General features: G+C 39.9%; 1 protein-coding gene across 5 annotated transcripts in view; it reads left to right on the forward strand.

Annotated features, from left to right (window-relative positions):
* LDLRAD4 (low density lipoprotein receptor class A domain containing 4) overlaps positions 1-22780 on the forward strand; it is a 439821-nt gene that overhangs the window by 215157 nt on the left and 201884 nt on the right. For all 5 annotated transcript variants that reach the window (XM_088019475.1, XM_088019476.1, XM_028089368.2 and 2 more), the window contains one exon: positions 5208-5348. In XM_088019475.1, the coding sequence (XP_087875601.1) occupies positions 5208-5348 (141 nt within the window). The remainder of the gene's footprint in view (positions 1-5207; positions 5349-22780) is intronic.

Raw genomic sequence — 22780 nt, forward strand, 5'->3', positions numbered from 1 at the left:
ATGAGTCGATGTTGCTATATGAATTTTAACAGAAATAGATATCATATACTACTTTGCCAATTCACAAAAAAGGCTGATTTTACAGCTGTGATGTAATACTGTATATAGGTCCTTATTTTGTGACTGAGATTATATCTGTGAAAACTAAGGCTTTAAAAAAGAGTATAGGAAAAAATGAAAACAACTTTTTGTTGCCCTTTCCCCCCAGTTTTGAGGTATAATGACATATAAGTTTAAGTGAACATGTTGATTTGATATACTTAGGTATTGCAAAATGATGACTGCTATCATATTAGCTACCACCTGGGTCAGGTCACCTAATTACTTCCTTTTTTTGTGGTGAGAACATTTAAGACCTACTGTCTTAGCAACTTTCAAGTACTTTTTGTTGTCTTTTAACTAATAGAATGTTGACTCTACCAAGTGGATTAACTTTTGTCTCTCAGATGCAAGTTTGTTCTCCTGGAGTTCAAGATTGAGCATTTATCTTTGAATCCTGTCCAAGTTTAGGTGTAAAATATAACATTGTTAAGCTACCTGTCCTTAAAAAATTTATTTTGAAAGTAGACTATATTGACCAATGTGTGGCTCAAACTCATGACCCCGAGATCAAGAGTTGTATGTTGTACCAACTGAGCCAGCCAGGTGCCCCCCAGGTTTTTTTTTAAAATAGGTTGTTTTTTTGTTTTTTGTATGTATGTTTGGGATTCACAGAATCATTCTTTTCCTTTTTCCTCTCTCACATGGTATACTCCAATTGGTTAGTAATAGTTTGTACATAACTAGAATGATATTTAAGGCAAAAAAGTTTTCCCCTCAATTTAATAGAAATATTGGGCTTGATGTTCCATTACAGGGAATTCATTTTTTGACTTTGGGTAAGTCAGGCATTCTCTCTGGACTATTTCCTCATCTGTGACATGAGAGGTTTGACCACTGTGTCTCTAGGGCCCTCTTAGCATTAGTATTTTATGAAGCTATGACAATTCAAAGTCATAAAATCATCAGAAAGCTTTATGTAGGAATGTAGGAAAACTAAAGAAGACCCTAAATTTGGAGGAAATTCTGTATTGTTAAGAGTATATAAAGTGATTCTAAAGTCTGTTGGCTGATTCTGGAAATTTTTTTGTAAGAAACAGAGTTATGGCAGAAAGGAATGCCATTTTCTTCATTTATTTTTTATTTTTTATTTTTTTAAAAGATTTTATTTATTCATTTGACAGAGAGAGACACACACACACACACACACCGAGAGAGGGAACACAAGCAGGGGGAATGGGAGAGGGAGAAGCAGGCTTCCCGCCGAGCAAGGAGCCCGATGTGGGGCTCGATCCCAGGACCCTGGAATCATGACCTGAGCCGAAGGCAAACGCTTAACAACTGAGCCACCCAGGCACCCCAACCATTTTCTTCATTTAAAAAGTCCCAACTTTAAGGAAGAGGAATTATTTAAGTATTACAGATTTTTAGATTATGTCTGTAGCTCCTGAAGGAAAAATTAAGTTCCCAAGTTGTTCCTTCTGTAGTCCATTCCAGTATTACACATCTGAAGTCACCATGCATTTGTAGCCAAAATATTTCCAATGTTTAAATAATCTTTGATTTTTTAACTTCAGGCTTGGCAGAAATACTCAACAAGTTCCACAAAGAGTGGATGAAATATAGTAAGAAAACATTTTTTTATTCTTCTATCTTCTTTCTCTCACTTGAGTTTTATTTCACTGAGGATGTTTTCTGCCTTTAGTGGGTCAAAATGTAGTTTGGGGGTCACACCTGTGGTCCCAAAGCTTCTGAAATACCCTATTGGCAGTAGAGAGTTGTTAACAACTGGGTCTGAATGTCCAGGAATCATCAGAATATCTGCCTATTTTAAGAAAGAAGTTTTTAGTAAGTTAGCAAATACCAACTAAACATTCTAATAAAATACTTTTAGCTAAAAAGGGCTTAATATAAGTAAGTTATCTAATTCTCACTAGGCAGTGGTTCCTCATCCTCGCTGCCCATCAGAGTCATTCTAAGGATCTCTAGTATAACCACTGCCCTGGTTGCACCTTGGACCATTGAGAGCAGTTGGTAGGCTGGGACTCAGGCATCAGAAATGTTGAAAGATGCCCAGGTGATTCCAGTACACAGCTAAGGTTAGAGCCTCTCATCTAGGGTTCTTAGTTTGTTTCAAATATCACAATAACTTGGTTATTAGAGGACTACTCACTAATGTCTGAACATACTGGGCTTTTGGATAGCAAAGTATGGTGGAGATGGCCTTGTAAGTCAGGATCCAGTTGAAAGCTTGCCTCTCGCTGGAATGAGCACTGGGTGTTATATGCAACTGATGAATCACTAAATTCTATCTCTGAAACTAATAATACACTATATGTTAATTAAGTTGAATTTAAATTAAAAAAAAAAAGAAAGCCTGCCTCTGTCTGGTACCAGTTATGTTACCTTAGACAGATGTTTTACTCTGCAGTTTCATTCCAGCTTTAGCATTAATATTTAACACTTAATAGCATTACAGCAATTTTCTAGTATTTTCTATATCACATCCAGAGGTCAATGGATTCAAAACTTCAATCTAGTTGTTTTGATTCAAGTGGCCATGTATTGGAAGGACCTTTAGTTTGATATTTAGCTAATGACTTACCATTGAGAAGATTGAGATTTTTTGAATTTGAGATTCTATGGGTTGATATTGATGTTTGCAATTATCTAAGAAGTAGGAGTTTTCTAAGCAAATCAGTAGCAAAAGCCTTGTTAATGCATCCTGAGTAATGTTAAGCCTACTTAAAAAAATAAACTGTTTTGAGAACCTTGTTACATATGTGGGCATCCTCATTACAAATGAACCTTACACATTCATGAAAACAGACTTGGAAAATGAGAGGCAGCTCTGGAGAGAGCCTGAGGCCAGAGCTGGTAGATTTGGACACACATCTGGATTTTGCAATTTATTAGGAGTTTAATTATGGGCAAGTCACTTAATCTCTGAGTCTTAATTTCCTCATCTCTGAAATGGGAGTAATACCTACCCTAATTATTTCACAGAGTTCTTATGAGGCTTAGATTAGATCATTCATTTATTCAACAAATACGTGATTCATTGAGTGCCAAACTTGCTAGGCAGCACTCTAGATGTGAAGGATATAAAGAAGGAAAGTATGTCTTTGGAAAGAGAAAATATATTGGTCACTTCTCACATTATTAAAAAAAAATTCATGTTGTAAGCCCTTTGAAGAGGGATGCTCTTTCATCTCTGTGTTTCCATGTCTTAATACCTGGCACGTAACAGAGAAGGGGCTAAAATATTGATTATAAAAATGAATGAATCACATAATTCATTTCCTTGAAAACATTTTGTTCTCTGGACTGGGTCTCCCTTGAACAAGTTGAAATGAGTCAAGTGTGGGGGTGGTTTCGTGTTCTTGCTGGTTTAAAGTTCCACACAAACGGGAATGTGGTAGTCTAACCTGAGATCCTTTCAAACCACAGCAATGGCTAATCTTTTAGTTGGAGTTTAATTCAGTTTAGGTTAATATTCCCTTTATTCCAATTACCATTTCAGCAGCATCAGCCTATTTTTGGCTAATGTCCTTTTCATGTTTGGTATTAATCTGAAATCTAGTATTTCTTTTCGAAAGAAAGATAAATTCTTTTCTTGACATCCCTTTTTTCCATTAAGTTAAAAAAAAGTCACTTCATAAATATGATTTCAAACAGCTGTATTTTAATATTTCTACCTTATGGGAAGAGCATTTGGCATCAGCAGTGTTCCTACCACATGGCCTGGATCACATTTAGCACACAGATTTTTTAACCTGGACACTGTGGCCAGTGATGAACTTGTAGATGTGCATTTGGGCTATGTTCACATGCTATTCTAAACTAGGTCAGGGGGTGGGCTGGTATCTTCTAGACTCTTTCAGGAAAATGTGAACAAATGGAGAACTGTAATATCCCTTTCATACTGGGTCACAGAAATACTTTGAGGGTTTAAGTTCTTTGTCTCCTTGCAACAGGTAAAAGGGTTATTCTCTTTGCAACCCCGTTTGTTGGTAGGATAGCTGGAGGAGGCCTTGGTGTGCTGATGCCCAATCTTCTATTTGAATAATGGAATTTTAGAATTGAAAGGACCTTGGATTTGATGCAGGCCTGCCACCCATATTCGAGACAGACAAAATAGAGGAGAAATGAGGAGGCTGTGATAGGCAGCATCAGCAGGGGTCTGGAATGCTTTTCTTGAGATTTGGTTTTCTACCCACAGATTTGTACATCCAGTGTGAGTTCTGCCAGCTTTTGTGGGTGCACCTAGGAGAAAGCTCACAGTCAGAATGCAAAGTGATATTCAATGTAGGATAGACATAGATGTTTATGTGCCCATGTGTATATAATTGTGTAATTTCCTTTATCCTTCAATGCTTACGTTGATAGTAATGTTTAAGTTTGCAAATTTATTTCAACGTCTTACAAAAGTAAATTCCATTTTCATATATTGATTTGCAGAGATTTCAGGGATTCCATGTTCAGTGTTCCTACAGAGATTTGGGCTGGGCTTCATCATATTCTTTAAGTTACTCACATGGCCCTTGGCATGGATGCTTCTCAGGTAGCAGAAAGCACATATTATTTTCCTATGTTTTATATTATAAAGTCAGTGCTACCCCTGCCTGCTATTAAAATTGGTTTTTCTTAGGCATAAGATGAATGAATACCAGAGAGGTTAAATATTTTGCCCAGAGCTTCACAACATCCAGTGACAAATTGGAAATAAAATATATGAGCCTCCTTTTGTTAAGCTTGAGCTCTCGAGTTCTGCTGGACCCCCAGCTGCTGCTTCTAAGACTCCCTACATTCTTGGAGGCTTGGAAAACTGCCACAGATGTTTTCATGCAAAATAAGAACCCCATATCTATGACTTTTGCTGGGCAGGTCGCGGAAAGAGAGCACCTGTGTTACTCATTTTTGGGTTAGAGATATGGGGTGAGTAATGTACTGCAGGCCCCAGAGTTCCCCTGGGTAGGACACCGTCTTGTGTATTTCATAGAATGAAGGTCCTTACCAAGATAGCCCTCTCTGAGTTCAGTTTTTTGGTGTCTACAGAAAGACTGATTTCCCAAACTATCAATGGCACACAAATGGGGAAGGAAAAAAAAATTGAAGAGCATCAAGCTTGCATTGACTACTTTATGCTCTATATTATACTTTTTCAGAGTGCAAATTCACCTGCACCAGCGGTAAATGCTTGTATCTTGGTTCACTGGTCTGTAACCAACAGAACGACTGTGGGGACAATAGTGATGAAGAAAATTGTCTCCTGGTGACTGAACATCCACCTCCTGGCATCTTCAACTGTAAGTACCTCCTACTTACCTTGGTATCATTAAGTTGGATTCTGTTTTTGAAATGGTTAGGAAGTGGGGTCATAGGGAAATGGAAAGGATGTTGATTTTTGGTTAAGAAAAGAGATTTTGTACTTTCATAAAGGGAATGTTTGTTTGTTTTTTTCTTTCAGTATAGAAATATGGTGTGTCTAAAAGTGGAAAATTCATTCTACTTTCAGAGATGGCCAGTGGTGCTGTGTGTTGGGATAGGCTTTGGCTACTTATCTTAGAAACACTAAGTGGATTATAAGAAATAATGTATTGGTTTAGTATTCATGTCAGTTTTGTAGAAAGTTTTTATGGTAATTTAAAATAATAATTTAAAAATAGTTTTAAAGAAGCAAAGAAAGATATGTGGAGAGCTCATAATTGATCATGTAATTAAAATAAGAAAATAGAAGAATTTATGTGGGACTTGAAAAAAGGTTCTGATTATGTGTTTTTCTGTTTGGTACTACTTGGAAAACAAGTTAAGTAAGGTGTTTACATGTGTGAATCCCAAGGCTGAGGCTTTGAGCATTTCTTGAACTTGAAAAGGTGAAATCAGAGTTTGAAGTTCATCAATGTTTTGATCTCATGGTTTTTATGAAGAGTAAGGAGTAAGAAGTCAGCTTTGAAACACTGCTGAACTTCTCTTAGGAAACTTGTTTTCTCAAGCTTAGTGAAGTGGGTTAAGGATGAGAATGTCTTTGCAATAACACGTGCAGGAGGAGTGTTTGCTCCTCTTCATGGGGTCCTACTGAAATCATTTGATGGAATTCAGCTTCTTGCTCCAGTTTTACTGACATTATTTTGAAAAGTTATATTTGTTTTTTATTTACAGATTTAAAATTTTTGTTATGGCTATCAGACTGCATAAATACTCATACTATAATGTGAAATGGGAGGAGATTTTTTAAAAAGAATGGTTTTCTCTATTCTTGCTTTATTTTTATATTGAAGGCAAACTCAGAAAATGACCATGCCTAGTGAGTTTTAAGCCTGTTATTTATGCTTGCTAAATTCAAGAATCTAATAGTGCAATAGTTCTTTTCAAGTTTTTCTGTTGTGTCAGTTTGCATTTTCTTATATTGCATGTCCTTAGAGTCCCATCTCTATACTTTGAGAAGAAAATTTAAGGTTAGGAGTGTACTTTCTTGGTGTTTGGTCCTTGTGTTTCCTGTGGTGATGTTTTTAAAGCCACATCTTGGTTGGGGAGAGCAGAATGCCTTTGACTTCCCAGAATCAATAATTGAGTAGCTTTATGGTCATCAATACTGTAATTTGCATAATGCTGTTTGCCTGGACAAGGGAAAGGATCCCCACGGTGAATTGTCCTACTCTGCGTCTGCCTGTTGGGTTGGGATCCTGGCCACAGCACTCACCTAATAATGGGGCAGCTCTATGACCTCATCTGCAAAATGGAGCATGAGAATGAGTATTGTAAGGATTAAGTGGGAGGGTCATAAAGCACTTAGAATCTTGCTAGTACTAAGCACTTGATGTAGGTCAACTAGACTCAAGCCAGTGGGTCTTAGAAGGAAAAGAACAATGTAAAGGCAATATTTTGTTTCTCTAGACTTGAATAACAGCAAACCTATTATGTGATAAACTGTGCAGAGAATATTACAATTGTGTGGTACTTTCACTGGATTGGATAGTTTTGTGTGAAAAGCAGGCAGACCAAACCTTTGGCCCTCTAACCTGCAGCACTTTGCAGACTGTTTCTCTGTATCTTGAAGGTTCTTCTCCTTCACTTTAGGATAGTTCAACTGCAGTCCTCTTATTGTATTGAACCCTCTTCCCTTCCATTCCCTTCCCTTCCTCCCACCTTTCTCCCTTTCTCATGAGTAGCGCTTTCTGGTTTTTAAAGCCTATTTCCAGATATCTTTTTCATTCATTTTTAACAATATGAATGCTTTAATTTTGCTTAAAGCTAGGTGAAGGAGTTACATCTATAAATGTCTCAACATTGCCCAGGCAACTACAAAAGTTTATCCTAATAGGAGCCTTAAGATCCTGTTGGCAAACTGTTGGTTCCTGCTGTTCAGATATAACTAAAACTTGTGTCCTTATAGCTAAAATGAGAGATTAAGACAAAAGCCAGGAGACATAAGAACAAAGGTTAGGACTATGGCTGTGCCTTCAAGTAGACTTGGGTTCAAGTTCCAGCTTAAGGAAGTGACTAAACCCCTTTAAGACTTAGTTTTCATATTTGTGAAATGGGAATAGTTCTCTGCCATATAAGGTTACTATGGGAATTTAAGTGAAATAATATACATGAAAAGCATAGTCTACATAATTGCATCATTGCTATCATCATCCCTACTCATTGTGTGGCCATTTCTTGGGGAGTTGGACCCCCATGGCTTCTATCCTCTGTCTCTAATGCCAGGGTCACTCTTCATATGTAACAGGATTTTTCAGGTGTCCAAAAGTGAGTTCATCTTTACAGATTCTAGATGTTTCCTATCTACTTGTCCCCTGCTCAGCTGACGGCAGCTTGCTCTGATCTGGCTGGCAGCCCCCCGTACTCCTTTCCCCGAGTTCTTCACAGGCACCAGAGGGAAGCTGGGTTCCCTTGTCACATTGGGACACTTGCTCTGAGTTTGTTGTCGCTGGTATGTTCTTTGTTGTCAGGAGTCTTTGGGGAAAGGTTGTAGCTTCCCTGCTCTTTGTTGATGACAGAAGATGATCTAATATTGAATGAATATATTTTTTCCCCATACCCTACTGGGCAAGAATATAGAATTAACAAAGGATATGTTACTTCCTGTTAATAGCTGAATAATGAGGCTTAGAGGCTCTCCATTTGAAATTGGGATTTATTTATTTGTTATATTATGTTAATCATCATACATTACATCATTAGTTTTTGATGTAGTGTTCCATGATTCACTGTTGGCATATAACACCCAGTGCTCCATGCAGTATGTGCCCTCTTTAATACCCATCACCAGGCTAACCCATCCCGCCACCCCCCTCCCCTCTAGAACCCTCAGTTTGTTTCTCAGAGTCCATAGTCTCTCATGGTTTGTCTCCCCCTTCGATTTGGGGGGGGTGAAATTGGGTTTTACTAGACCTACCAATGCATTTTCTCCAGCCGATGGACAGTATGCCCTTCACAGAATACTAACTCTGATGATGAGGCTCTCCTTCCTCTCTGCCTTGAGAACTTCAAGTTCTACAGGAATTCTTGTCTATAAAATGTCACACTCCAGAAAAACACATAGTGCTTCCTCCTTGTTCCCGTTTAAGAACAGGATTCATTTATTTGATCTGCTTTGTTCCCACCTGTAGGGAACATTCAGTGTTCTGCTATTTGATTGTGCTTATGGTAAAGCAAACTGGAATCTTCCGGATTTCCAGATGAGCTAGAATCAGTTTTCTGCCTATGTTATTGGCTGTGAGCATGCACCATGGGTCAGATGTTTTGGTCATCTGTCTCTCATTTGATACTTACTAAAATTTAGCATGGATTAAAGTTAGAAAGAAAATGTTACTGTCATTTGTGAAGTCAGGAATGCTAATAATAATGGAGGCACTTACAGTACTTATAAGTAGCTTTTCCCTTCAAAAATGTTTTGGAACCTAAACTGAGTGGTTTTACCTGCTTATCTACTTCTACTAACTATGGTTAGGCCATCCATTGACTGAGGCTGGTTTATTTTCCTGTTAGTCTCAAAGGGTTTGCATAGATGTGGAGGACTAGGCTGGTGTTGGTTGTTTCACACGGAAAGAATTTTGCTGGATGCACTTTTTTTACAGAAGAGGAAAAATGCTATCAGCCTAAATTGCCAGTGTTTCTCATGTCTTTACTCTTGGCTGCTCCATCAAAATATTGTACTCCTGAGCTACTAAAGAGACAAATTATACAAATAAAATGATTTATTATATAGAAAAATAAAATTATTTTTATACAAATTATTATATTTACAAATAAAATTATTAAGTGCCTTCTTTGATCATTGTACCAGGAACTGTGTGGGATGAAGGAAAACATAGATCCTTTTACCGAGGTGCTAGTCAAGTTGGGGAACTGGAAGATAAATATGAACACAGGGTAGTGAGAGCTAAGCAGTTCTAGTATTTTGTGGTTCAGTAGTTTAGAGAGAATTATTTTGGGTGGACTAGTAGTCATGGTGGCTTTCTGGAGGAGGTGTGCAGGGAGGTGTGGAGAGAGATGGAGTGTCAGGGCCAAGAATAGCACGATCATGGGGAGAAGGAGGGGTAGCAGGTAGCCTGAGATAGGGCTGGAAAAGTGGGTTGTGGCCCATAGAGAAAAGCCAGTAAGTCATACTACACTTTTTGCCCATCTGTAACAAGAGATGGATTGCTTGTGGGTCTGCTGTAAATGTGTAGCGGAGACCTGCACAGCTCACCTGTCACCCTGGGTGGTGCTGGCATTGCTGCTCCCAGACTTCCAGTGAACTCTGCCTCACCATTCCTACAGGCTGAGTATTTCCTGTTACATTGCATTTTCAAAGTCCCTGTGCCACATCTTGGTTGGGGAGAGCAGAGTTCTTTTGACTTCCCAGAAGCAATAATTGAGTAGCCTTGGAAAGAGCCATGTACTTTGGAAATACTGGCAAGAACAAACCTTCCTTAAGCAATCACAGCTAAGGAATTCATGCCACTAGACCTTGAGTAAGCTCAAAGTTGAAATGAAGCCAGCAGTTAATCAGAACAACTTTCACTTTCAGCTTCAGTGGAATTTCCAATTAACTGAGGGGATCTGATTCAGGGAAAGTGGGAGTAGAAAAGCTCCCATCTCAACTGGAGGGGGAAGTTGCTTCTTTCTCTATAGGTGGTCTCATAAAACTGAACCTCAAAATCCAACGAACTAAAGATGAATAAAGTGTACCCAATTAAGCCAGGATTTTAACTTTAGGACTTTTTAAGAAGGAATTTTTTTTTTGGCCCAAGGCTATTTAAGGTAGTAATAACCAAATAAAATAAAATTCAACATAGTAAAATCTGAGTTGAGTGTCTTTCTTCCCAAACCAGCTCTTCTCACAGTCCTCTTTTTTTCCCCCTGCAAAGGGACTGACACCTGGGCTAAAGTCACCCTTAGGCGCTGAGCTATACTACCCTGTACTTCACCTTTGACTGTCAACTCCCCACCTTCCAAGTATGTTTGTTTGTTCGTTCGTTCATTCATTCAGTTTTATTAGGATGGAATTGACATACAGCACTGTGTAAATTTAAGGTATACAGCATAAGGACCTGCCATACATATATTGTGAAAGTTTAGTTAACACCGGGTATTTTATATTTGGGACAAGGCTCATAACCATGAGGAAAACTTATCCACAACCAGGCTTCCCAAAGACCTTTTTTGTACTGTAACTATTTCAGTTAAAAATTAACAGTCACTACTGTCATCAAATATCCTGTCAGAGTTCATATTTCTTCAGTTGTCTTATAAATGTGTATGTTGTTTTGTTCTCTTTACAGTTTGTTTGAACCAGTATCCAAAGAGGTTCCAAATATTTCTCCAAGAGGGATTGATATGCCCCTTAAGAATTTTTTACTCTAGAGTATACCCCCCCTAACTTCTTGTAAATTTTGGCAGAAGGGTCTGGGTTGTTTCTTCTGTAAGGTTTCCATACTCAGGCTTTTGCTGACTACTTTCTCATCAAGTCACTATATGTGCTCCTCTGTGCCCTCTAATTCCTGTCAGTTGGTAGTTATATCTAGAGTTCGGGGAGATTTAGGTTTGAATGTTGTGTGTGTGAAGTAGCTTTATTGGAGCCATTGTCTTCCATCCAGAGGCCCCCTGTCTGATTGTCTCTCTGTTGTGTGATTATTTTTTAAAATTTTTATTGTTATGTTAATCACTGTACATTACATCATTAGTTTTTGATGTAGTGTTCCATGATTCATTGTGCATAACACCCAGTGCTCCACGCAGAACGTGCCCTCTTTAATACCCATCACCAGGCTAACCCATCCCCCCACCCCTCCCCTCTAGAAACCTCAGTTTGTTTTTCAGAGTCCATTGTCTCTCATGGTTCATCTCCCCCTCCGACCATTCTTCCCCTCCTGCTATCTTCTTTTTTTTTTCTTAACATATACTGAATTATTTGTTTCAGAAGTACAGATCTGTGATTCAACAGTCTTGCACAATTCACAGCGCTCACCGTAGCACATACCCTCCCCAATGTCTATCACCCAGCCACCCCAACCCTCCCACCTCCCACCACTCCAGCAACCCTCACTTTGTTTCCTGAGGTTAAAAATTCCTCATATCAGCGAGGTCATATGATACATGTCTTTCTCTGATTGACTTATTCCACTCAGCATAACACCCTCCAGTTCCAGCCATGTCGTTGCAAATGGCAAGATCTCATTCCTTTTGATGGCTGCATAATATTCCATTGTGTAAATATACCACCTCTTCTTTATCCATTCATCTGTCGATGGACATCTTGGCTCTTTCCACAGTTTGGCTATTGTGGACATTGCTGCTATAAACATCGGAGTGCACGTAGCCCTTCGGATCCCTACATTTGTATCTTTGGGGTAAATACCCAGTAGTGCAATTGCTGGGTCGTGTGGTAGCTCTGTTTTCAACTTTTTGAGGAACCTCCATACTGTTTTCCAGAGTGGCTGCACCAGCTTGCATTCCTGCCAACAGTGTAGGAGGGTTCCTCTTTCTCCGCATCCCTGCCAACATCTGTCGTTTCCTAACTTGTTAATTTTAGCCTTTCTGACTGGTGTGAGGTGGTATCTCATGGAGGTTTTGATTTGGATTTCCCTGATGCCGAGTGATGTTGAGCACTTTTTCATGTGTCTGTTGGCCATTTGGATGTCTTCTTTGGAAAAATGTCTGTTCATGTCTTCTGCCCATTTCTTCATTGGATCATTTGTTCTTTGGGTGTTGAGTTTGATAAGTTCTTTATAGATTATGGATACTAGCCCTTTATCTGATATGTCATTTGCAAATATTTTCTCCCATTCTGTCGGTTGTCTTTTGGTTTTGTGGACTGTTTCTTTTGCTCTGCAAAAGCTTTTTATCTTGATGAAATCCCAATAGTTCATTGTTGCCCTTGCTTCCCTGGCCTTGGGCGATGTTTCTAGGAAGAAGTTGCTGCGGCTGAGGTTGAAGAGGTTCCCGCCTGTGTTCTCCCTTAGGATTCTGATGGACTGCTGTCTCACATTTAGGTCTTTCAACCATTTGGAGTCTATTTTTGTGTGTGGTGTAAGGAAATGGTCCAGTTTCATTCTTCTGAATGTGGCTGTCCAATTTTCCCAACACCATTTGTTGAAGAGACTGTCTTTTTTCCACTGGACATTCTTTCCTGCTTTGTCAAAGATGAGTTGGACATTGAGTTGAGGGTCCATTACTGGGCTCTCTATTCTGTTCCATTGATCTATGTGTCTGTTTTTGTGCCAGTACCATACTGTCTTGATGATGACAGCTTTGTAATAGACCTGGAAATCCGGAATTGTGATGCCGCCAGCTTTGCTTTTCTTTTTCAATATTCCTCTGGCTATTCGGGGTCTCTTCTGGTTCCATACAAATTTTAGGCTTATTTGTTCCATTTCTTTGAAAAAAGTGGATGGTATTTTGATGGGGATTGCTTTGAATGTGTAGATTGCTCTAGGTAGCATTGACATCTTCACAATGTTTGTTCTTCCAATCCATGAGCATGGAACGTTTTTCCATTTCTTTGTGTCTTCCTCAATTTCTTTCATGAGTATTTTATAGTTTTCTGAGTACAGATCCTTAGCCTCTTTGGTTAGATTTATTCCTAGGTATCTTATGGTTTTGAGTGCAATTGTAAATGGGATCGACTCCTTGATTTGTCTCTCTTCTGTCTTGTTGCTGGTGTATAGGAATGCCACTGATTTCTGTGCATTGATTTTATATCCTGCTACTTTACTGAATTCCTGTATGAGTTCTAGCAGTTTTGGGGTGGAGTCTTTTGGGTTTTCCACATACAGTATCATATCATCTGCAAAGAGTGAGAGTTTGACTTCCTCTTTGCCGATTTGGATGCCTTTGATTTCTTTTTGTTGTCTGATTGCTGTGGCTAGGACTTCTAATACTATGTTGAATAGCAGTGGTGAGAGTGGACATCCCTGCCGCGTTCCTGACCTTAGGGGAAAAGCTCTCAGCTTTTCCCCATTGAGAATGATATTCGCTGTAGGTTTTTCATTGATGGCTTTTATGATATTGAGGTATGTACCCTCTATCCCTATACTCTGAAGATTTTTGATCAAGAAAGGATGCTGTACTTTGTCAAATGCTTTTTCTGCATCTATTGAGAGGATCATATGACTCTTGTTCTTTCTTTTGTTAACGTATTGTATCACGTTGATTGATTTGCGGATGTTGAACCAGCCTTGCAGCCCAGGGATAAATCCCACTTGGTCGTGGTGAATAATCCTTTTAATGTACTGTTGGATCCTATCGGCTAGTATTTTGGTGAGAATTTTTGCATCCATGTTCATCAAGGATATTGGTCTGTAATTCTCCTTTTTGATGGGGTCTTTGTCTGGTTTTGGGATCAAGGTAATGGTGGCCTCATAAAATGAGTTTGGAAGTTTTCCTTCCATTTCTATTTTTTGGAACAGTTTCAGGAGAATAGGTATTAATTCTTTAAATGTTTGATAGAGTTCCCCTGGGAAGCCATCTGGCCCTGGGCTTTTGTTTGTTGGGAGATTTTTGATGACTGTTTCAATTTCCTTAGTGGTTATAGGTCTGTTCAAGTTTTCTATTTCTTCGTGGTTCAATTTTGGTAGTTGATACATCTCTAGGAATGCACCCATTTCTTCCAGGTTATCTAATTTGCTGGCATAGAGTTGCTCATAATATGTTCTTATAATTGTTTGTATGTCTTTGGTATTGGTTGTGATCTCTCCTCTTTCATTCATGATTTTGTTGATTTGGGTCATGTCTCTTTTCTTTTTGATAAGTCTGGCTAGGGGTTTATCAATCTTGTTAATTCTTTCAAAGAACCAGCTCCTAGTTTTGTTGATCTCTTCTACTGTTCTTTTGGTTTCTATTTCATTGATTTCTGCTCTGATCTTTATGATTTCTCTTCTCCTGCTGGGTTTAGGCTTTATTTGCTGTTCTTTCTCCAGCTCCTTGGGGTATAGGGTTAGGTTGTGTATTTGAGACCTTTCTTGTTTCTTGAGAAAGTCTTGTATTACTATATATTTTCCTCGTAGGACTGCCTTTGCTGTATCCCAAAGATTTTGAACATTTGTGTTTTCATTTTCATTGGTTTCCATGAATTTTTTTAATTCTTCTTTAATTTCCTGGTTGACCCATTCATTCTTTAGTAGGATGCTCTTTAGCCTCCATATATTTGAGTTCTTTCCAACTTTCCTCTTGTGATTGAGTTCTAGTTTCAAAGCACTGTGGTCTGAAAATATGCAAGGAATGATCCCAATCTTTTGGTATCGGTTGAGACCTGATTTGTGACCTAGGATGTGATCAAATTTGGAGAATGTTCCATGGGCACTAGAGAAGAATGTGTATTCCGTTGCTTTGGGATGGAATGTTCTGAATATATCTGTGAAGTCCATTTGGTCCAGTGTTTCATTTAAAGTCTTTATTTCCTTGTGGATCTTTTGCTTAGATGATCTTCCATTTTAGTCAGGGGGCTGTTAAAGTCCCCCACTATTATTGTCTTGTTGTCAATGTGTTTATTTGCTTTTGTTATTAATTGCCTTATATAATTGGCTGCTCCCATGTTAGGGGCATAGATATTTACAATTGTTAGATCTTCTTGTTGGATGGACCCTTTAAGTAAGATATAGTGTCCTTCTTCATCTCTTATTACAGTCTTTGTTTTAAAATCTAATTTGTCTGATATAAGGATTGGCACCCTAGCTTTCTTTTGGTGTCCATTAGCATGGTAAATGGTTTTCTACCCCTCACTTTCAATCTGGGGGTGTCTTTGGGTCTAAAATGAGTCTCTTGCAGACAGCATATGGATGGGTCTTGTTTTTTAATCCAATCTGATAGCCTGTGTCTTTTGATTGGAGCAGTTAGCCCATTTACCTTCAGGGTAACTATTGAAAGATATGAATTCAGTGCCATTGTGTTGCCTGTAAGGTGACTATGACTGTATATTGTCTGTGTTCCTTTCTGATCTATGCTGCTTTTAGGCTCTCTCTTTGATTAGAGGACCCCTTTCAATATTTCTTCTAGGGCTGGTTTTGTGTTTGCAAATTCCTTTAGTTTTTGTTTGTCCTGGAAGCTTTTTATCTCTCCTTCAATTTTCAATGACAGCCTAGCTGGATATAGTATTCTTGGCTGCATATTTTTCTCGTTTAGTGCTCTGAAGATATCCTGCCAGTCCTTTCTGGCCTGCCAGGTCTCTGTGGATAGGTCTGTTGCCAATCTGTTTCTACCATTGTAGGTTACATATCTCTTCTCCCGAGCTGCTTTCAGGATTTTCTCTTTGTCTCTGAGACTCGTAAGTTTTACTATTAGATGTCGGGGTGTTGACCTATTTTTACTGATTTTGAAAGGGGTTCTCTGTGCTTCCTGGATTTTGATGCCTGTTTCCTTCCCCACATTAGGTTAGTTCTCTGCTATAATTTGCTCCAATATACCTTCTGCCCCTCTTTCTCTTTCTTCTTCTTCTGGGATCCCAATTATTCTAATGTTGTTTTGTCTTATCGTATCGATTATTTCTCGAATTCTGCCCTCGTGATCCTGTAGTTGTTTCTCTCTCTTTTTCTCAGCCTCTTTATTTTCCATCATTTGGTCTTCTATATTGCTGATTCTCTCTTCTGCCTCATTTATCCTAGCAGTTAGTGCCCCCATTTTTTATTGCACCTCATTAATAGCCTTTTTGATTTCGACTTGGTTAGGTTTTAGTTCTTTTATTTCTCCAGAAAGGGTTTCTCTAATAACTTCCATGCTTTTTTCAAGCCCAGCTAGTATCTTTCAAGTCATGATTCTGAACTCTATGTCTGACATCGTACTAATGTCCGTATTGAGTAGGTCCCTGGCAGAGAGTAGTACCTCTTGTCCTTTTTGTTGAGATGATTTTTTTTGTCTTGTCATTTTGTCCAGAGGAGAATAGATGAATGAGAGAACAAAATGCTAACAGGTTAACGACGTCCCCAGCAAATATACTCTATACAAATCAGAAAAGACCTGAAACCAGGGGAATAGAAAGGGAAAGAAAGAGAAAAAAAAGAAAAAGCAAAAGATAAAAACAAACAAAAACAGAATATGATCAGATATGATCAGGCTAGTACATAGATCAGTGCCACACACTAGATTTTGGGTGTATTTTGGTCTGTTAGAAGAAAGTGCCTCCTAAAATTTTAAAGGAAGAAAGACTTATATATGTACAAAATAAGGGTTGATACAATGAAGGGATGGAAGATGACTGTAAAGATGAAAATTATAAAAGGTTTTATAAACGGAATGGATAAGATAAGTTGTTTGAACGAAGAAAGAAGAAGATTAAAAAAAAAGAAAAGAAGAAAAATGGGAGAAACTGTGATCAGGCAGGAGACTAGAACAAAGCCATACACCAGTGATTTAGGGTATATTTTGATCTGTTAGAAGAAAGTGTATATCAAAATTTTAAAGAGAGAAGAACTTATATATATATGCCAAAAATAAGGGTAACTACTATGAAGGGATAAAATATGACTCTGAAAATGAAAAATAAAAAATGTTTTTTTAAAAAAGGGATTGATAAGATGTTGTTTGAAAAAGGGAAAAAGAAAAATTCAAAAAAAAAAACCCAAAAAACAGTTAACACAAAGATACAAATGTAGGGACCCGAAGGGGTACGTGCACCCCAATGTTTATAGCAGCAATGTCCACAATAGCCAAACTGTGGAAAGAGCCAAGATGTCCATCGAGAGATGAATGGATAAAGAAGAGGTGGTATATATACACAATGGAATATTATGCAGCCATCCAAAGGAATGAGATCTTGCCATTTGCAACGACGTGGATGGAACTGGAGGGTGTTATGCTGAGTGAACTAAGTCAATCAGAGAAAGACATGTATCATATGACCTCACTGATATGAGGAATTCTTAATCTCAGGAAACAAACTGAATGTTACTGGAGTGGTTGGGGGTGGGAGGGTTGGGGTGGCTGGGTGATAGACATTGGGGAGGGTATGTGCTACGGTGAGCACTGTGAATTGTGCAAGACTGTTGAATCACAGATCTGTACTTCTGAAACAAATAATGCAACATATTTTAAGAAAAAAGAAAAAGAAGAAGATAACAGGAGAGGAAGAATGAAGGGGAGTAAGTCAGAGGGGGAGAGGAACCATGAGAGATGATGGACTCTGAAAAACAAACTGAGGGTTCTAGAGGGGAGGAGGGTAGGGGGATGGGTTAGCCTGGTGATGGGTATTAAAGAGGGCACATTCTGCATGGAGCACTGGGTGTTATGAACAAACAATGAATCATGGAACACTACATCAAAAACTAATGATGTAATATATGGTGATTAACATAACAATAAAAAATTAAAAAAACCAGTTAAAAAATTAACTTTGAAAAACTAATGAATCATGGTAAAAAAGCCATGAATTCTATGTGCAGTATTCCCCTAGCGCTGGAGTTCTCCTGTTCTCCTTGATCGGTAAACTTGGTCTTGGCTTGCTGGCTGTTCGTGCTGATCTTCTGGGGCAGGGGCATGTTGCGGTGGTTCCCAAATGTCTTTGCTGGAGGCGGAATTGCCCCGCCCTTGCTGGGTCTGGGCTAAGCAAGCTGCTTGGGTTTGCTCTCAGGAGCTTTTGTTCCCTGCAAGCTCTCGGTACAGCTTTGGAGGACCAGGGTGAAAATGGTGGCCTTCCACTCTCTGCCCGGAGGAGCTGCGAACTTGGGGCCCCGCTCCTCAGTGCGCCCCCAGAGAAAAGCAGTCAATCACTCCCGTCTCCCCGGTCTCCGGCTGCACTCCGTGCTCACCCGGCCTGTGACCAAGCGTTTCTATCTCTGGCACCCAACCCCGTGTGGAGTCTCCAAATCCAGCAGATCCCTGCGGCATGCTCCTGCGCCGCTCCTCCTGGGGGAGGAAGGGGAGTCTCCCCGGTTCTGCTGCTTGTTGTGTCCCTGCTGGAGGTGCAGTGGCCCAACTGGGCCGCGGATCACAGTTTATGGCAACCCCGAGCTGACAGCCCGCGCCTCGGCTCCGTCTCTGCAGCCGGCTTCCCCGCTCTGATACCTGGGAGCTCTGCTGCAGTCAGGCACCCCCGTCTTTCTGTGTCCCTGAGGGTCCTGAGACCACACTGTGCGGCGAGGTTTTCACCTTCCCTTATCTGCTGGAGTGACGTCCCTCAGCGGAGCCGACTTCTAAAAGTTCCGATTTTGTGCTCCGCGGCTCTATCACTTTCCAGAAGCGGCAGACGGAGGCCCCCTCCCCTGCCGTCTATCCTCCCGAATATTGCCTCGGATTCACTTCTCCGCCCGTCCTACCTTCCAGGCAGTGGTCGCTTCTCTGTTCAGAGAGTTGATGCTACTCTCTTCTTCGATCTCCTGTTGAGTTTGTAGGTGTTCAGAATGGTTTGATCCCTATTCAGCTGAATTCCTGAGACCAGAGGAAATCCAGATCTCCTACTCCTCCGCCATCTTGCTCCGCCCCCTCTGTTGTGTGATTATTATTAGTCATGAGGGGTTGTAAAATAGTCATAACATAAGTCTATCCTTTTTTCTCCATTTATTAGTGGGGATGCTTCTATAAAGCGAAATTCTCCATGAACTATATGATTACCACGAAGTATATATCATATAGGATCATTTTTCTTAATAATGAGAAAGTTCCCTATCACCCTTCATAGGTTACCAATGAGATTTTCTTTATCTGTCATTATGAACTGATGAATCAAAGCACATTTTTAAAAAGATTTTATTATTTATTTATTTATTTATTTATTTGAGAGAGAGAGAGAGCACAAGCTAGGGGAGGAGCAGAGGGAGAAGCAGACTCCCCTCAGGGAGAGGAGCAGAGGAAGAGGGAGAAGCAGACTCCCCACTGAGCAGGGAGCCCTACATGGGGCTCAATCCTGGGACTCCAGGATCATGACCTGAGTGAAGGCAGATGCTTAACCGACTGAGCCACCCAGGCACTCCTAAAGCACATTTGATGTATATATGGAACCTTTTGGGAAACCCCCTCTGCTGCACTTGGTGACCGAACTCCCAGGTCTTATCCAGGATTCTAGATCCCTAGTGGCCTGTTTAAACAGGTGAAACTCCAGGAGTGGAGCGTCTGTCCAATTCCCCAGTGCCTAGGAGCCTCATGAGCTCACTCCCTCATGCCTGCTCCTTCACCTCACCCAGTTGACTCTTCCTCTATCTCCCTTGCACTCTGAGCTTCCTACAGCCCTGTGCCTCTGAGCCCACCACCTTCTGCTGTACCCAGTTTGCAGACCCCAGGGCTGTACTCTGCTCTCCTAAAGCCTGAGCATCTAAAGCTGAAGCAATGATTTTTCCCTCCACCCCAGACCAGTTTCTCATTTGGTGCCTTTTTGTTTTGGCCATCTGCCATTTATATCAAGTTGGTCACCCTTCCTCTGATCCCCTCCCTAAAGCCAGAAACAATTTCTCCTGCTTAGATCCCTTTAGCACTTGGTGTCCTTCCTGAGGTGCTGTTTGTTCTGCTTGATCATTATGTGTATACGAGTACGGTTCCCACTAGATATTACAGTCTTTGAGGGCAGGGGCTTTGCTTCTGTCTTTGGAATACTGATACTCCTAGCACAGCATGGACAGTACATATATATATACTTGAGAGTATACATATATACTTGAGAAGTATTTATTGTATTAAATTGAAAACCATTTATCCTTCCTCTGCTACTTCTCAGCATGCTGTAAGCATGACCTTCAGTGAACAGGGACTGTAAGGTTCTCTGTGGTAGCCCTGGTGCCCACAGTAGTGCATGGCATATACAGCATATGGTACATGGCATATATAGCATACGGTCTGTGGCATATATAACATATGGTAATGTGGCATATATCTAGCATATAGTATATGGCATATATAGTATATAATACATGGAATATATAGCATGTGGTTCATGGCTCTGTGTATATGCTGAGTGAATGGATGAATGTGATTATTTTAGAAAACTCAGGTCTGACAAGAAGATGCAAAAATATTTCTGTTTGCATGGCCAAGTACCTTGCTAATGGAACTGAGGAGTTGAAAATATCTATACAATCTTGGCAGCCTGCGTGATAGGACACAGAAAGAGATGACAATGAGTCATTGTCTGTCATTACAATATATATTGGGTTACCATAACCACCCAAACTAACCAGAGTATAAGCCTACTTTAGTTTATTCTGTGACCAACAGTATGATAGACTTTTACTGCTTTTTGAGGTCAAGGTTTCCTAATACCGCAACCCTGGGAAGATCAATCTTTGGCTTCTGAATATCCGCATGCTTTATATGAAGGGCTGGTTCATGCCAAGCCCAGAAGAAATGTGAAATACTTCCTTCCAGGTCCTAAAGAAGTGTGAGTGCATGTGCCAGAATGTGTGAGTGTGTGTGGTCCGTGCATACATGAGTGTGTGTAAGTATGTGAGTGTGTCTGTGTAGGCATGGTGTGTAGCTTCATTTACCTGATTAATCCTACCATGGCAGGTCCTGATTTTATGCCAATGTATCGCTAGCATCCTGGGTTTCTTATTACTCCTGGAGAACATATTTTCCTGTAGACTCAATGTTTTAAACTGTGATTTGGATCCCAAACTAGCCCTACAATTTGTTTAAAATATAAAATATAATATCAGGTCCTGAGTTCCAATGCTGCAGTCACCACTTACTGACTATAGCTTTCAGCAAGTTGCTTAACCTCTATCTTGATTTTCAGCAAGTTGCTTAACCTTCCTATCTTGATTTTCTCATTCATAGAATGATGATCATAATATTGGTATTTCCTTCAAAGGGTTGTTCTGAGGATTTAATAAAATAGTTAGGTAAAGCAATTATAACAGTGCCTGGTACATAGTAAATGCTCAATAAATATTATTACATTTACAGCCCTGTTTCTCTGTTTGCTGTCTTTTAAAATTCATTTTGAAATAATTTTCAAAGAGAATAAAGTTATAAAATTTATCCTTTTTATCATTCTGTCTCTCTGTGTTAACATTTTCATTTTTTCTGAATCAGTTTATAGTAAGTTGGTCTCTTTACCTCAAAATACTTCAATGTGTATTAGGATCCTAAGAAAAAGAAAGACTCTCATAATCATAACATAGTTACCCAAACCCACAAAATGTAATGGTGACACAGTACTATTTTCCAATATATAGTTCACATTAAACTGTTGCCAGTTGCCTCGGTCATGTCTTTCATAGAAAATTGTATCTCTCAGCAAAGGCTCAGCAGAAATACTGCTTGCGAGGAGGCTGCGCTGGGACACCTGTCAGATCCCTCCCACTCTTAATCTGTTCATCATCTCAAATGTTAAAGAACGGGAGTGTACACCAGGAGCTCACTGACCCTGGTTTTTTACCTGCTTCTGGTTCCCATGTAGTTCATCACCCCTTATTCAAAGATAAAGTATTAAAACACTGCTCCCTTTCTCTGATGACCAGTGCAGGGGGTGGGCTACAAAGAGTCTATCTGAAGGCCTGCAGCTTCAGGGGTGGGGATAAGTTAGGCAGAGAGCTGATGTTACTGAGTGCCACGTGTTTACATGCATCATCTCATTTATCTCTCAAAACCATCCTAGAAAGTTTTCATAGGAAATAGTGCTCAGAGAGGTTGGATAATTTATTCAGACTCACACAGCTAGAATATGCTGCAGCTAGGAATCTGTGGTTAGGCTGTGGTTTTGTTTTTGTTTCTGGGTATTTTTTTTTTCATGATAATTTTTTGAACAAGGTAAGGATTTACTCATCAGTTTTTAAAGATTTAACATGCCCATAGAAGTGCGTGTTCCAAGAGCAATGATTTATATGACAATTTTTAATTGATATGTAGATGATAATCTTGATTTCGTCCTGAATTTTCAAATAGATTACAAAAACTTAACCCAGTAGTCCTAGTATGTCAGGGATCATTGGGTTTCCTCTACTAATTAATTAATTAAAACCTCCTTCAGTTCGCCCAGGCTGTGTACTATTTACATGACTTGGGGGAAACCCGTTTCCCTCCCTGTTTGACTTTCCCCATCAGGACGCTAAGTGTGACAACAGCTGCCTTGTGAACATGACAGATTGTGAGGCTCAAGCTTGGTGGGACCCAGTGAGCAGAGCAACTCTTTCTGCCATTACTCTTCCCTTTTCACCTGCTGTGAGCCCTAAGAGCCCTCCTTGGCCAGATGTGGGCTTGTGGCCCTAGACCCCTAATTTCCCTCCAGATCTTGTGTGTACACCGTGGCCCCTTCAGACCCTTTCAGCTGTCCCAGTGGACGGAGGCCCCTGCCAGTTTCCTGGGCCCTTAAGCAACTCAGTGGATTAGA

The sequence above is a fragment of the Eumetopias jubatus genome, unplaced genomic scaffold (genome assembly GCF_037043125.1).
Source record: "Eumetopias jubatus isolate StellerSeaLion01/CBP00866 unplaced genomic scaffold, mEumJub1_p1.0 scaffold_16, whole genome shotgun sequence".
NCBI lineage: Eukaryota > Metazoa > Chordata > Mammalia > Carnivora > Otariidae > Eumetopias > Eumetopias jubatus.